This window comes from Pseudorca crassidens, chromosome 5 (assembly GCF_039906515.1).
Source record: "Pseudorca crassidens isolate mPseCra1 chromosome 5, mPseCra1.hap1, whole genome shotgun sequence".
In the NCBI taxonomy this organism is placed as follows: Eukaryota; Metazoa; Chordata; class Mammalia; order Artiodactyla; family Delphinidae; genus Pseudorca; species Pseudorca crassidens.
Window position 1 is genome coordinate 91,495,678 of NC_090300.1, and position 17,294 is coordinate 91,512,971.

The 17,294-nt window shown below is 41.5% G+C and overlaps 2 protein-coding genes across 3 annotated transcripts in view; one reads left to right on the top strand and one right to left on the bottom strand.

The window, feature by feature from the left end:
• CD96 (CD96 molecule) overlaps nt 1–17,294 on the bottom strand; it is an 85,240-nt gene that overhangs the window by 41,805 nt on the left and 26,141 nt on the right. The window contains 3 exon segments of the mRNA XM_067737161.1: nt 2,564–2,751; nt 4,458–4,570; nt 15,338–15,393. Coding sequence (XP_067593262.1) covers nt 2,564–2,751; nt 4,458–4,570; nt 15,338–15,393 — 357 coding nt within the window.
• ZBED2 (zinc finger BED-type containing 2) lies at nt 8,139–10,435 on the top strand. 2 transcript variants are annotated; one of them, XM_067737267.1, is made up of 2 exons: nt 8,139–8,169; nt 8,632–10,435. In XM_067737267.1, exon 2 carries the CDS (start codon nt 9,235–9,237, stop codon nt 9,841–9,843), a length of 609 nt encoding a protein of 202 aa, XP_067593368.1. In that variant the 5' UTR covers nt 8,139–8,169; nt 8,632–9,234; the 3' UTR covers nt 9,844–10,435. The 2 variants fall into 2 exon arrangements, with proteins under 2 accessions (XP_067593368.1, XP_067593367.1); XM_067737266.1 differs by lacking the exon at nt 8,139–8,169 and adding an exon at nt 8,354–8,475.

Consider the following 17,294-nt stretch of genomic DNA (forward strand, 5'->3'; position numbering starts at 1 on the left):
AGCCCCCAGGAGCCACAGTTACTGAGCCTGTGTACCACAATTACTGAAGCCCGCACGCCTAGAGACTGTGTTCCGCAACGAGAGATGCCACCACAATGAGAAGCCCGCATGCTGCAATAAAGAGTAGCCCCCACACGCCACAACGAAGAGTAGCCCCCGCACGTCGCAACTTAGAGAAAGCCTGCACACAGCAACGAAGATCCAACACAGCCAAAAATAAATAAATTTTTTAAAAAGTTAAAAAAAAATAAAAATGGGCCAGAGACAGATATCTCACCAAAGAAAGTATACAGTTGGCAAATAAGCATATAAAAACATGCTCCACATCATATGTCATCAGAGAACACAAATTGAAACAACAATGAAATACTGCTACACCTATTAGAATGGCTGAAATCCAGAATATTGACAGTACAAAATGCTGGCAAGGATGTGGAGGAATAGGAACTTTCATTCATTGCTGGTGGGAATTCAAAATGGTACAGCCACTTTGGAAAACAGTTTCTTGGTTTCTTATAAATCTAAACATACTCTTACCATACAATCTAGCAATTGTGCTCCTTCGTATTTACTCAAAGGAGTTGAAAATGCATGCCCCACAAAAACCTGCATATGAATGTTTATAGAAGCTTTATTTTTAATTGTCAAAACTTGGAAGCAAACAAGATGTCCTTCTGTAGATGAATGGATACATAAACTGTGGTATACGCATCCAGTGGAATATTATTCAGTGCTGAAAAATAAATCTATCAAGCCATGAAAAGACATGGAGGAACCTTAAATGCACATTACTAAGTGAAAGAAGTCAATTTTAGGACAGTGAAATTTTAGGGCTGTAGGACCTAACCTAACCATAATGATGAGTACATCGTTTGCCTAAATCTGTAGAATGTACAACACCAAGAGGAAACCCTAAAGTAAACTAAGGACTTTGGGTGATTGCTATGTGTCAGCGTAGCTTCATCAGTGGTGACAAATGCACCATTCTGGTGAGTGATGTTGATAATGAGGGAGAGGATGCATGTGTGGGGAGAGGGTATATGAGAAATCTCTGTACCTTCCTCTTAATTTTGCTGTGAATCTAAAATTGCTCTAAAAAATAAAGTCTTTAAACAATAACAAAAAAAACAAGAACCAGTCTTAACATCATAAAATATTGTTTTTTCAAACGTGGCTCTGTCTATGATGGGAATAGGATTCTCCTTAGGAATTTGAGGTTAACTGTTTTTTAGCTCATGTCCTTAGATTCAGCCAAAGCTACTGGTAAATCTATGTGAGAACCAGTTACCTTTACACTGTTCCAAGACTGCAGCCCTAACCTTGTACAGTCTTCTGGAAAGGAGGTGCACTTATTTCTGAGGGAATTAGGCTAAGTTGAGTATGGATACTTCATGACCATTTCTGAATGATGAACTCAAAATTCACAGAATGATGTGAACGGGCGTGGTTGCAGGCTTGCAGGGATGATGCTAGTGTCCTCATGTCTGAATGGCACCTGTTTCTGCATAACAGGGATGGGTTTACACAGCAACATACCCCATCCAAAGCTCGCAGGAACCAACTAACAGCATTGGTAACAGGGCTGGGAAGGACCCAATATGCAGACTGTAGCCTTGAAACAAAGGGAAACTCTTTCCCTCATAAATTATTCTGGTTTTTATAAGTATGTTATAGACTACAATATCTCTGAAAATAGGAAGGTGGTAAAAGACGTTAATGGTTCTGCAGAGTCATAATAATGACTTGCAAATCTGTTCAAGTTTTATAGGTATTACTTTACTGTTACATAGGCATATTTGACAGTTGTCATTATGCACTTCTATTTTCTATAGACAATCTGTTGTCACTGTATTTGTTGAGATATTTGTTCACATCTTTTATGTAGTAAACCTTTATTGTTTGATCTGGTTCAGAGTAATGAATATTCTGGTTAATCTAATGTTGTAATAGTAGAATGATCCCACATATAAATTTTCAAGTCATAAAAATCCTCCGTGTCAGATTTTGTGCTTCAAGTCTAGGGATACTAAAATTGTTATAACAGCAGAGGTTGGCATAACACTGTAAATCAACTATACTTCAATAAAAAGAAAATAAAATCATTATATCTCATACATGGTTTATCCATTCCTAAGTATTAGAATTATATATCCTATACATAAATGAATGTTTTTATAGACTCTGAAGTAATTTTAGGGTTTTAAAAACTCTCTTGATCATCAGGATGTTAGTGTTAATTTTCATTATATTGTAGATTAACAAAAATGCTAGTTTAGAGTTATTATTAATGGAATTTGAATTAAAAAATTGCTGTATTCACCAGAAATTCTTAGAAACAGGAATCAACTATTTTTTATTTGAAGAAATTCTTTTCAGTAGAGTTCCTTTAGTCAAAAAATGTCCATTACTTTGAAATCTAATAATTTTGAGTTGTGTAGAGAGAGTTTTCAGAGATTAAAATATCATAGAAATAATCAGTATTCTGTTCATTTCAGTTAGAAATGTTCTGAACTTATGGCAGTCTTGGCCACCCCTTGTTGATCTCATTAAATAGACAACTCACCCAAGGAAAACGTGATCTTTTTGGATGAGCTATCCCACACTTTGTTTCCAGGGACTGGAGACACAGCCATACACCAGATGGTCAGGTTGTTTGATTGGGTTGGTTTATTATCATACACACTTGTCAAAACAGACTTCAGTTCCCAAAATCCTCCTTTGTCTTTTCTCTTTTCATTAGTATGTGTATTTCTACAAGGCAGATAAGCATAAGGTTAGTCCCCAACGTTTTCCATATGAGCCATACAACGATGCCGAGGTATGGCTAGAGGCAGTGTGGTTTATGGTGATACAGAATCTAAAGTGGTCAAACCACAGCTTCTCTGCAGCGAGCGTTTGTGCGGAAGGCCTGGAATTAACCTGAACTCTTTTGTTCAAGCTCCTGCATGGCATCGATGCATGGTCAAGGTATGAAATGTATTGATTAAAAGTGCTGCTCTATTTGTAACCATGGGTCTAGTGGGTCTAGGGACAAGTTTTCCCAGCTCATCAGCATTGCTTATCAATAACAGTGAGATTGATGATTCGCCCCTGGCCTAGGCGAGAACCTGGGAGGACTCTCCTGTCGAGTGTGAGTAGTAGCAGGAATATGCCTGAGTGACCAGGAAAATATAAAACCACCTCAGCTGAGACTCCATTTTGGGCTCCCCACTTTGAGTGCTGTGAATGTACACATGGGAAGCGTATCCTTACTTTAAGAATATTGCTGCTAGATTATATCCTTTTCCTGAATTAAGCTGTAGACTTCTAACACTGTCACTCTGGGTCCTGCAAGTCTTCTTTAGAAATATTAACTGCCACTGTTAGTACCACCTCCAAATAGCATACATGGTAGCAGAAAATGAATGTAAAACTCTCCATCCCTGGAGGCCAGAACTTTGTCTCACAGCTTCTTGACACTGAGGGTTCTAAATGCCAGTTCTGAAGTTATCACTTGCCAAAATAAGAACTAAATGCAGTTGTGTGCGGTAAAATTCTGGCCATACCTCCTGGCCTCAAGGTTGGAAGGGTAATGGGCACATCAAATCACAGCTTATTTAACAGAACATATCTATAATGACCCTTAAAAGAGATTTGCAGGATTGCATCCTGTCATTATCGTGGGTGAATTGTTTTTAAAGTGATCTAATAACAAAACCAGTAAGAGTCTCAAAATGAATCAAGTGGATCAATACAATCATTCATCAACGTAAACTTAAAATTTTATCAATTAAAGATCACAATGCAGCAAGAGCTATGTGACTCAGCGACTGTTGAAAATATACTGAGCTCTGAGGCAAAATGACTCAGGAGAAAGGAGAAGGGCTGCTGTCCCAGGCAGGAGACAGCTGGGATTGTTCTGGCAGAGGCGGCCATGTTTACCACCTATGAGAGTATCGCTTTGTATGTTCTCACCTGAGCTTGTCTTGACGTGTGTCCTGCTCCAGGAACTTCTAATCCTCTTGGTAAACATGTTCCTTGCCATGGAGCCAAGTCCTTTCTGTACACTTCCTCCAAACCTCCTCACCCCCAACCCACCCAGATCCTTGCAAGAAAAAGTAGAAACTATTTGTTTATTGGCTTAAAGCAGTGATGCTAAGTTCACTGAACTAACTGAAATGATTAATTCATGTAGGTTGAATTAAACTTGTTGGCACTCATATAAAAGATTTGCATTTACTGACAGTTAAATACAACGTTAGTGTTTATATACGAATTGACCAAGTCAAATATATTTCTTATATTCTGGGAAATGTTACCTCCCAACCCCTTGGAGGAGCTAGATGAGGTATCAGAAAATGGCATTTGGTAGGCAAGATGATGTTTTTCTTGGAATGAGAATTGCTCTTAAATGCCAAGATCAACTTGGGCAGTGGCAACTTCTGTTGTGCTTTGTTTTCTTTCTTTGCCAAACCCACTTCCATTGACTGATTTCCTTACCTTCTCTTTCACCTTGAGGGAAGCTTTTCTCTATAAACCATGTAAGATTTGCTGTGGGAAATACATTCCTCAGTGAGCAGGTAAATATTCTCTGGAGGTGGTGAAAGGCAGAATACAGAAAGAATTACTTGCCAATTCAGAAGAAACTGAATTGATACCCCTTATATCTCCACCAAGCCTCAAACAAGGCAAATTGGCACAAAATTATTTTCTCCACTTTTAACAAGGCAGTGTTTACCTGTAAGAGGTTTAAAGAGTGAACTATAAACAGGCAATCTCCTATACAGATGTTATAAATTAATGGTTAGAATTTAAGGTCAATTTAAGAAGAATCTAGGACTATACTAATGTTGCAAGTCTGGATTCTGGGTTCTGAAAAGGAAAATTACATCCCTACATAGGCAGAACAAAACTGTATAAATGGAAACCAAAGAATAGAAAGAAGAAGCTATAACAGGCAGCGGCCAGAGAAGAATATTCTGTTAGACTGAAAGCTAAAAGAGAGCCAGACTTTTGTTGCTTTCGTTCCCCAAATAATGTAAAGTACTATTTGTAGCAACAATTACAGGAACCATTTAATATAAACATCTCACTTTTGACTTGTAAAGAGTTTTCCTAATTAATTTTTTATTTTATCATCTAAACAATCCTATGGGCTAGATAGGACCCACCCTATTATTGCCATTTGACAGATGGGGAAATCAAGGCACAGAATCACAGAATGGTTAAAAGGAGAAGAATGTAGTTGATGGCACAATTGGAAGAGTTACCTTAATCCCAGTCCAAGACATTTCCTGGTAAAACACGTTGTATTGAAATAAGAAAGAAGTAGAAGAAGAGGTAGCTTATGTTACAAAACCTGGGAGCTTAGAGGAGGGTTAGTTATGTTTTATTTTCAACACTGTTTGTTCTTTGTAAGATGGTGGTTTTTTCAAGAGCCTGGTGAACATATCCGATAAGACTTATTAGATCTTCATTATTTTATCTGAGACGCTGCAAAATTATAATCCCACTTTTAGCTACCTGTTTTCTCATCCAGAGATATGTGTGTTTTACATCTGACCAGCCCTAGTTCTTAGTTCTCAAATATTTTTCATTGATGAACATGAATATTGATGAATATGCTAGTTAACTAGTAAAGAACAATTAACTATATTTAATGCTTGGTGTGCCAATTTCCCCACAGGATAGTGATGCCCAAAGAGTCTGGTCTTGAGCAGAACTGAGAAACCAAACCTAAGGATACTAAGTCCCATCTTTCTGGTGAGATCCCACTGAGGAGCAGTTGAACATCCCCCAGAACATCACATCATGGCAAAAACCCTAAGGAAATCATGAGACTTTCAGAGGAGGTCATCTGTTGTATCCAAAATGGTAGTAGCAAAACTGCAGCCCCAGCTTTCCTACCCATTCAGCACTTGCCAATGGGATGCAGGCACGTGACGGGAATGCAGCTCCATGAAATTATGTCTCTTTCTGTCCTAAAAGTAAAACCAGGTCCCCTGAATTGTATTCTTAATAAGTAAAGAGAATTCAGTTTATTTAATCCAATAAAGTGCCAAAGATTGACATTTATCTCCAGGTCGTCCATGTAAGAGTTATAGGAAAAAAATGTCTTTTAAAAGTTGTAAAAGTTTGTATTAATGCCCATACCTTTAACCCCTCTCATGGTTCATTTTCTCCATGCTCATTCAACCCACCAAAAGATGAGGATATGGTCATATCAGGAACAAGTAGGGGTTCCATTATTTCATAAAGGCAACTGGCTCACTGAAGAAATTTCTTGTCAATTTAATAAAAATATCAAAAAGATTTAACTCTTGTAGATTCTCTGAATTCAGATTTCATGGAATGATTCAGATTTCATATATTCTATACGAGCTCCAGACAGTGTTCCAAGATTTTGTTTAGGGATATGGTTCTTGTCCCGAAACTCCTTTAGTCTCCAAAATTGAAAAGCTTCAGACTAAACTAGTTCAAATTGAAGTCGAACATATTATGAAATGTCAAGCACATATGGTTTTGCTGAGAAAGCAGAGCTGTATTTCCAAACAATTAAGAAGAAAAACATGCTAAATTTGGGAAAAAAATGAAGTAAATATGAACAAGAGTTTACGTACACATACATATAAGCACGCACGCGCGCGCGCGCGCGCGCGCACACACACACACACACACACACACACCCCTTACTCTGCTGAGAAGTCAAAATCATCACTCACTCAGTGTGTCTGTTGCATTCATGAAACAAGTAAATTATTGGTTTCTCCAGCACATTATTCTAAGTACATATGGAATAAGTAAGCAGTAGCACAAAGAATTCTGCAGTAAGTGTCAAAAAGTATTTGGAGAGTTCTGTGGGAGTACAGAGAAGGATGAAATCTGGAAATAACTTAGAGGGCACAGTTATATTTTGTGGACAGGCAAGAGTTGGGCCTGGATCCTACAGGTGAAAAGTAGTGGGGGATTCACAAAGATGGGCAGATGGAACGGTTCATGGGCTTGGGAGTGAGGTGGGGATGTTGTCCTGGAAGGAGAGGTTGGAGCAGGATAAAACTGATGAGTCAGGAAAAATGAATCCAAATCTGGCTGTAAGACTGATCATTCCCTTATTTCCACAGATGAAATACTGAAATGGTGACCATTTGTAAATTATCCCATATTCAGTTTGCTTAAGTTTGGACAGAACCTTTTCCAAAGGACTTTTCACAGAATCAGTTTGAAAATAGCTGTTTAGTCTAGAAAGAGAAAACCTAAAAAAAGAAAAAAAAGAAAAGAGTTTCCCTATTTGTTTACCAGCTCTTCATTTCTATTTGGGGTCTCTCCATGCCCCACACATTTGATTTTCACTTGAAATTTGACTTTCAGTCTCTACATGTTTTCTACTCTACCATTTCTATATTTTCTTCTATAACTCAAAAGTTTTTTCTCCCATGGACACCTTCTTTAAAATGTGCCTGTCTCCTCTTGGTAGGTCTTCCTTCCTAAATCTATCTATCTATCTACCTATCTGAAATACATATTTTTTGCTTAAGTTGATTATACCTTTATTTCATTCCAATTGAGAGTAGAAGCCAACATATTTCAGCTTTTCCAATTCTAGTTACATAATATAATAAAAAGCAACCCCAAATTTGTTATATTACTCTAAATTGGGGGTGAAGTCCTTTCACTTAATCTTCCCCTTTCTGCAAGTTCTCTGGCTTTTCTACTGACTGTATTTACAACATCAATAGTTTCCAACCAAAAATGGAGACTCATGGTCTGACAACTGGACAAAATATTTGAAACCACAGATATTCTTGAGGCATGTGGTTTCTCTGCCCGTATGTCACCCATTCCCCCTCTTAAATCTCCTTCTTTGCTTGACAGGCCAGATGATCTAGTCTTCTGGAAACAGAACTAAGACTTGTAGGTGCTCGACTTACTGTTTTACTACATGATATTTGCCGGGGACAACTTTCTTCAGCGGTGGAGGGAGTCGGAGAAAAGTTTTGCATTTGTTGCAGAAAAACCCTACAGGCAGGGACACACCCACTTGGAAACCAGGCTTCCCTGGAAGTGGGAGGGAACAGGAACTGGAGGTGCCCTCCTCCCAGGGATAGGAGTCAGCTAACAGCCTTCTAAGGCGGCAGGAGTGCTCACCCTGCTCCGGAGCCATCAGAGACCAGTCCAGAGCCTTGCTTGCCTGTAAGTACCCACTTGTGGCTGGGAGGTGCTTCCTAACTGTTCAAGGTTCCAAAGCTTAACGAATAAGCTCTCAATCACTTAAGAAATGACCCAAGAAAGGAGAGAGAAGTCAGGCTGTTTTTAACATGTACTATAATTTTCCCTTTGTTTATTTATTCTTAAAATGAGGTACCTCTTAAAATAAGCCAAACATCTGGACTAAGTTGCTGTCAGGAAGTTCTCATCAGCTGTTGGCTTTGCAGGCGATGGTGCCTGGGAAGGTGGAGGATGGTGAGCTGCTTGCCGAGGACACCCAGGCACAACCAGGTCTGTGGAGATTCGCTCCACCTCTCTCTCCTTCGGGCATGCCAGCTCCTCCCGCTGAAAACAGCTAAGCCTGCTGTGTGGGCTTCCTAGAATCCCAGCCCCAGAGGGACCTCCCTAGGGACAAGCTAACCTCACATTGAGAACTTTATTTCCCAGACCCTGGCAGACTTTGTAGCCTCCGGACAGCCTGTTGCATCCGTTGAGGAAGCGCGAGTCTCCGACATCAGCATCTGTCTATGCTTCGCTTCTACCCACGCTGAGGGAGACCCAGTGAGGCCCCAGCCCTGGGGCTCCTGAACAGCCTGAAACCTGAGGCTTCTCCTCCTGCTTCCAGAACGCATTGGATCGATCGCCAGGAACACAGAAACAGCGGAAGCAGCCAGGAGGAGAATCAAGAGAAAAACCTAAAATGTTCAATATTCAAAAACACCCGTGTTGCTGGTTGATGTAGAGAACACTGAGCTCACTCAAGAGCTTTGTATTTGTTGCACTAATTTGTTTTGTTTTCTGGGCCAGCCAAGGAGGGATCAGTATGTATCCAGGTCATGGAGGGAATGTACAGGAGGGCCTCCGGGGCCATTTTGCTTGGCTCTGATGCACCCTTACTCTCCAGTGAAGCAGAAAGGAAACATCACACCACCCAGGTGTGGCCAGCCTTTGACCATTATTGCAAATCCCCAAGAGTCACCACAGTCCCTTGCCAAGTACACTTTTAGCCTTAGAGACTTTTGGAAAGGAAAGCTGTAAAGAAGAGACAGGATGAGGCGGGAAGAGGAGGAAGGAGAGGGAACCAGGATAAAGGCAAAAGGGGACTTAGAAGTGAAGGAGGAGGAGATCAGTGAGACGGGAGGACTGGTCGGCCCTTTTGCGGGTACCACACCCACCCCGATGCCCCACAACAAGGGGACTTGGTTTTCCGAGGCCTGGGAGTATTTCCCCCTGGCCCCTGCCTGTGCTGGTCACCACCCCAACCCATACACCACCTGCCGCCTGTGTGGCGGGCAGGTGGGCCGCGGCCCTGGGGTTAACGTGGGCACCACAGCCCTGTGGAAGCATCTGAAAAGCATGCACAAAGAGGAGCTGGAGAAGGGTGGCCATGGTCAGGCCGGGCAGCGCCAGGACCCCAGGCTTCAAGGGCCGCAGCTCCCCACAGGCATTGAGGGCAACTGGGCCAGGATCCTGGAGCAGGCCAGCCAAAGAAAAAAGGAGGCACTTAGGAGGGAGAGGGCAGTGGAAAGGAGAGAGCGAGCCCTGGACGAGGTGGAAAGGGCCATCCTGGAGATGAGGCGGACGGTGAGGGCTGAGAAGAAGGCCTGCCAGAGGGACAAAGACCAGCCCACAGCAGCTCATCCCTTCCATTTTGTTTAAACAGGGCTTGGGGGATTCTATTCTGAGAACACTGACTTTAGACCCGTAGCAAAGAAGGCCATTTTAGTTCCAGTTCTAATATATAGCAAAGTGGCTTAGTGGGATTTTGTTTTTAACAGAAAGAGAGCATAGTGTGGTTAATCTCAGCAGGTCTGAATTGGCCAAATGCTTGTCTATAAGGTTCCTTAGAGCTGTATTCACCAAAAGTTTAAAACATACTAACTAAAGAGAAATGTCGGTTCGCCACCATGGGTATTGTGGGTTATTTGGGAGCAGAATGTACCAGCCTGTCAGCACTGATGAGTGAAAATAATGGGATTTATGCCTAGCATTTGGTTTTGGTGGAATTGAAGGTTTTGATGGTTGAGGCTGGTTGGGTGGCTGGAATATGCCTATGCGACCAGCTCACTCTTGAGAGCCCACCATGAACACAGATTAGGCTTCCTGGGAGAGAGGTGTTTGCACACATGCTGGTGTTGATTTGAGAACTGGATACAAAGCTTGTTTTGTGGGACCCAGCAGTGGAAGGACAAAGAAACCTGAGCCTGAGATCTCCAGACCCTTCTGATGTATATCTTTCTCCCATTATTGCCATGCTTATATTAAAGCTGTTTCATTAATATAGCCTGTCTGAATCCTGTAAGTCTCTCTCACAATCTAACACATAAGTAATTAATGCATAATTAGCACAGAGAAAAGTAAAGACTTTTCAACTCACTTGAATTAAACATTAAGAATAGAGGATATATATTAAAGCATAATTTGATTTCATTTTAAGCTCTGTTAAAGGAGGAGTATGTGAGGAAGAGATGAAAGAACCTCAGAAAGAAAAAGAAAAAGAAAAAGGAGGAGAGATTGGGGTATATTAGGAGAAATAAAGAACAGAGGCAGAAAACCAAAAAAAGAAACAGGGATAGAGAAGAAATGTGAAGATAAGAGAGACAGTTCCCTAGAGAAAATTCACCATGGAAAGGTAGGAGACCTTGACTGTCTGAGAGAGTGAAGGACAGAGAACATGTTCTTAGCTTCTGAGGTCAATTTTAATGAGTTAAGTAGCTTTTGTTTTGTCCCCGCATACCACACAGACCACTCATTCATTTGAGCAGTAGGTTTCAGATTATAGTCCTCTTTAAGATACTAACTGCATGCCAATGCCTTGTTCTCCGATTTTTTAAGAGCTGTTCATCTTTAAATATTTAGAGATGCTTTGAGAAAAGGGATCCAGCAGTCCATATGGAGAGGAAAATGCCCTGGGCTGCTGAGGATATGCTTAAAATATTAACTCAGGAGTAGAATAAAATCAAACTAGAAACTACTCTGGCCTTTGTGCTGGAGCTGACTTGTTTCGGATGATTCCTGTAGAACCTATTATTTATTTTTAAAACTGCATTGGGGGCTTCCCTGTTGGCGCAGTGGTTGAGAGTCCGCCTGCCGATGCAGGGGACACGGGTTCGTGCCCTGGTCCGGGAAGATCCCACATGCCGCAGAGCGGCTGGGCCCGTGAGCCATGGCTGCTGAGCCTGCGCGTCCAGAGCCTGTGCTCCGCAACGGGAGAGGCCACAACAGTGAGAGGCCCGCATACCGCAAAAAAAACCAAACCAAACAAAACAAAACTGCATTGGGAGTGGGGAAGAGGGCATGGTGAGAGCGGGGGAAGACAAGAGGAGACAAAGCCAGCATTTCATCTTGTAGACAGCCATGTCCCTAAAGCAGACAAGATCCTGGTATAATAATGGTGTCTTGCCTTATTCGGTCCCCACCTATGTGGCTCCTTTTAACTGCTGTTCTTAGACATGTCAGCAGCTCTAACAGTCAGATCTGTCTTCCCTGTGAGCTGTTTGTGAAAAGACACAAGTCCAAACACCAGGCTTGTGAAAAACCCAGGCTGCATTGCAGTCCTGCAATCCCCTTTTTTCTAGAAACCTGCCTGATATTAAAGCTTTCACTTTCCTTATGGTTTCCCCCCGGGGGTGTGATGCCCCTTTTAGGACCCTTTCCATCTGTGGTGAAAGCTCAGGGGCTCAGGGGCTCACTGCTGCAAATGATGATGGCGGCTGGGAGTCACACGGCTGGAGATTTGGACTCAGAATCTTAATGTGCTACAAAAGATGCTATGAGGGGAAAAAAAGGTTGCAATATCTAATCTTAAACACACACACACACACACACACACACACACACACACACACACACACACACGCACACACACACAGGAAATGGAGCTTAAGAAGGTCAAGGAATGCACAAAACTCAGGCTTTGCAAAACCCAAATTAAATAAACAGAAACAATCAAATTCTGTAAATAGCTACTGGAGATGTCCTGCTAAACTCTGATGTTTTGCTTTTAGATTACAGTGACTTTTTTCCATGGGTCTTATTATTTTAACCTCTCTTCCTTTTTAGGCATTTCAATCCCACCTGCTTTTGTTTCCTACGTTTCACACGTGAGGTAGTTTTGTTTTTTGTTTGTTTGTTTTGTTTTTTTAGTTTTTTTCCTAAATTTTGTAAAACATAATAGAGAGTGACAAGGACAGGACCCACAGAGATGATCTAGTAAAAGCACAGGCAGGAAAAAGACACACATGTGGCTCGTGGAAAGACCGCCCTGCTGAGTAAACTAGAGTTTTCGTGTATCTCTCCTGTGCTTTCTTTTGCTGCATCATCAGAGTAAGGGGTATAGAGGGCCAGGGGCTGTGGCCGAGGGACTCTTCGGCCCAGCGTCTCTTGCTCTAGAGCAAAAAGCTGCTACATGGGGGGCCCTGAAGTTTACGTTAAAGACTCTTTCTTTCCAGGGAGCTGTGGAGGTGAGGCTGTGTGCCATGCTGGAGCCCTGGCAAAGCCGAGCCCTTGGAAACACACAAGAACACGACATCCATAGGGGTGACACTCTCTGTGGACATCCCTAGCATGTCTAAGCCTGAAAGGCATCATTGATAGAATAATCTGGGGGCTTTTCTATTCTACAGGAAAGCTAAATTAACCATAAGCTTTAGTAATTTTAACTAGTAACACTGGAAGACACAGTTCACAGCTGACCAAACCCCTATTGTTCTAACACTTAGGGCTGCTGGTGCAGTGAACATGTAGCGCCTAGTAAGCATCAATACATGCATGTTGACTTGGTTAATTTTTAAGAGATGAAGGGAAGAGGGTAGGAAATTACCATTACTGAGCACTAATGGTTGCCAGATAGTAGATAGTTTGCATACAGGTCTCTCATTTGGTCCGTATGTCACCATTGTGAGGTTGGTATCATTGTCCCTGTTCATTGATGAGGAATCTAATCTAATCTAATCTAATCTGGTCCAAGGCCCAGAGTTAATAGTGAAGGAGGAGAATTCAGACCCAGGTTCATCAGATTCCACAACCTATCTTGTGTTTTTTCATTAACTCCCACTGTCTCTAAGAATCAATCACATAGCAGATTTATGAATATTCATGCAGAGGAAGGAAGAAATGAAAGAGAGTGAGTGATAAGTAGTGGGAAGGGAAGAAACATTTCTGAGACATCCACTCTGTGCTGCGTACTCCATTACTGTGCATAAATCGAATGCACCTAAGAACCCTGTGTAATACTGATTATGATCCCAGTTTTGGAGATGAGTTAGTTGGGACTCATAGAGCTTAACTACTAGATGAGGCTATGTTGCTAGTAGGTGGTTGAATTAGGATTTGACCTTAGTTCTGTCTGCCCCTAAAGATGATCTCCTTCCGTTATGCCATCCTGCCTGGGTACAGGCATGCTAAATTCTCATCCCACCTCTGCCCTTCATTAGTGGCTCAGCCAGTGGCTTAGCCTCTCCAGGCCCCGATTTCTCATCTGTGAAATAACAAGATGTTCTACCTATTTCAGAGGCTTATTGGGAGCATCACGTGATAAAAGCACGTGAAAGGGCTTTGAAGAGTTAATAAGTTATTAAAAATATAATTGGGATTATAAGAATATCAGAGTGAGGAATTACCAACGTTTGTCAAGGTCTTAAAGGATCCACAGACAAGCTGTGTCCTGTAGCTGGTTATGTGGAGTTGGTGATTCCACACCAACTAATTCCAACTAATTCCCCAGGAAGGAAAGTTCTCTGGTTTTTCTAGTCAGTGCCCAGGGAAGCATGGGTACAGAAGAGAAAATCTGATGACACGTAAGACAAAGTCCTTTTCTTTTTAAACTGGAATTCTTGGATCCAACCTTGTGGTTCTATATCTGGATTGAGTCCTTGTTACCTATAAACATTGGCCCAAGAACCTACAAAAAAATCCTGATAAGAAACAAAACACCTACCAAACATTATATCATTAGATTATTTATTTTACTTAAACTATTGAAATGCAGTCCACTAATAAACCTGAAAATTAATTGTGGCAGAACAAAAAAATGGAAACCTTTCCTATGTACTTGGGACTATAATAACAATGAATCTAAGAGACTAATTCATAAAATCAAAAGACTTGGACAATATACTCATCTAAAACCACACCACAGAGCCTGAGCTATGATCTGAATGCAGCTGTCAAATTACATGACTCATATTCAGTGAAAACACGACAAGAAATCATAAGTTATTTAATGTTCTTGGGGCTAGAAGAAACTGGAATATAATTTTCTCTCATCCCATCTAACAGGAAATGTTTGAGAATTAAGAAGAATATTTATTTTACTTGGGATTTTGAAAAGTTTCAATGAAGCCAAAATGCCATAAGACAGCTGATCAACACACGTTAGTAGTAATAACAACAAAATGCTTATTGAGTACTTAATATATACCAAACAATATACCAAGAATTTTTCATGGATTATTTCATTTAATTCCTAAAAACAACAACAACGTGCTGATACTCTCCTTACCCCCTTCATATAGATGGGAAAACTGACTACAAAGGTGTGAAGTAATTAGTTCAAGGTCACAGCCAGCAAGAGGAAGAGCTGGGAAATAAGCCCAGATCCCAGAGACTAGAGGCTGGGAACTACCTACAAGAATTTGAAGTCAGAGGGGCCTATTCTAATTTCCTTTTTCTCCTCCCCTTCCTTTTACTGCCTAAGAAATAGCCAGGGCTCTGAATGAGTTCAGAAGGGTACATTTCCTCTTGTCACTTAAAAATAAAAACACTAGGAAAGCTGGTATAGGAAATGAATTAGAACAAATTAAACGTCAAAGGATGAGCAAAAACCTCATTCTTACAACAGGATTCACACTGCTTTCTGCCCTACTTTTCCTTCACTATCTACTTCAACATTTATTAAACAGAAATTTAAACAATTGAGACAATTTTTCCAGGAAACTTAAGGACTAAGGATCACAAGATAACATGTTCTGAGAGCCCTAAGTCAGAAAATAAGGATTCCCATTTGGGTTCTAGAGTCAACTCAGCTTTCCTTCATTCCCACCAGAAATTAATTGGAATAAGGTCCTCTGAGAAACATTCTGAGTAATGATGCAAACTGACACACACTGGCATAATTATGCTGTTGATTTTCAAAAACTTTAACGTGACTCACCTCTCCGAAGACACCCATGGAATTATTTTCCACAATCGTGGAGATTTCTGGCTTAGCTTAAAGGCAAATAAAACACAGTTAGTTAGTGGCCCTGAATGATACCCTACCTGGTCACTAGTGTGTGTGTGTGTGTGTGTGTGTAAAAAATTCATAACTCATCAGATATTTATTAAACTCCCACTGTGTGCCAGCAGTATACTAGATGCCTAGGAAACAAAGGTGAAGAAATCATATTCATCATCTTCAAGAAATTTACATTTTCATGGAAAATACAGATACATAAACTAGAAATTAGAATTGATAGAACTGATATAAGTATTGCTATTAAGGACATGTGGGATTTGAAGAAAGCTTTTGAGAAAAGCTTCTAACTCAACCTTAGGGAATAAGAAGAGGCTTTTGGAAGAGGCCACATCTGATATCTGAAAGATGCCTCTGGGTGAGTCAGGTGAAAGGAGGAATGTGGGGGAGAGGAGGGGCAGGCAGTGGGCAGACGGAAGAGAGGAATGTTCTATGTGTCCAAAGGCCTAGAAATAAAGCACAAGTTATAGGTCCCTGAAGGGGCAGGAAGAACACCTGGTTCTTATTTAGTTGTTTGGTACTGGAAAAGATCAGGGGCTATTTCAGTGATTTTGTTGTCCTGCTAAATTGTAAGTGCCTTGGAGCCAGAATGCTTTATTCATCTCTCCATCTCTAGCACTTAAGTGCCCAGCATAAAACAGACATTGAGGACATCATGTTGAACTGAAGTGACTTCAAGTGAGTTCTTTTTTTAAAAAAATTTTTATTTATTTTATTTTATTTATTTATTTTTTTGGTTGTGTTGGGTCTTCATTGCTGCGTGCTGGCTTTCTCCAGTTGCCGCGAGAGGGGGCTACTCTTCGTTGCGGTGCACGGGCTTCTCATTGCAGTGGCTTCTCTTGTTGCGGAGCACAGGCTCTAGGCACACGGGCTTCAGTAGTTGTGGCTCTAGGCACACGGGCTTCAGTGGTTGTGGCATGTGGGCTTCAGTGGTTGTGGCAAGTGGGCTCAGTAGTTGTGGCACATGGGCTCAGTAGCTGTGGCTCGCGGGCTCTAGGGCACAGGCTCAGTAGTTGTGGCGCATGGGCTTAGTTGTTCCGCGGCATGCGGGATCTTCCCAGACCGGGGATCGAACTCGTGTCCCCTGCACTGGCAGGCAGATTCTTAAACACTGAGCCATCAGGGAAATCCCTCAAGTAAGTTCTTGAGTATAGCAGACAATGCCCTCTACGAACCAGTGGAAAAAATATTAAGACCCTTGTCACAGATGCCATCAGTGTCTGCTACATCCACTCAGCCTCTGCTTACTGAAGGCCTCTTGCTGGGCATATATATGATCCTCTCCTGAAGATTTACTGAGGTTATGGAAACATACTCAGTCCACAAGTAGAGCAGACTGGAAGTCCCAGAGGGTTAATGGTGACAACAGGTGGGGAGTTGGTGGATAACACCCCAGCTTCCTCATCTTTGTTTGGTATAACTCTGATGGGTATTCTCCCAGGGTTTCCCAGTGGGAATGAGCTCTAAACCCTAGTGCTAACTGGCTTGATCACGTACATTTTATTATCTTCCTTCCCTTCCTTGACATATTTTCCCAGTCCTATGTTTTCTAGGACTACCTCTCAAATAAATTAATTTAATTCAAATCCTTGTCTCAAAGTTTTCTTTCAGGGGAACCCAAACCAAGATACAACCTAAAATGGTTATGGGAGGAGGCCTACTTCTGATTTCCTATTAGCAACAAATGCCAGTAGAGTGAAGGACCTGAAAGCAAGAACAATTACTAAAAGTTGCAGAGGTGATTGAGCGAGACAGATTCTTTGGGGGGCTCAGGACAATCACGTTTAGAGCTTAGGAGTGCAGGAGAGCAAACTTGTGATGGCAGGTGGCTCCCCACTAAAGAAAGGAAAGTCAAAGGAGGCTAGTGAGAGGGATG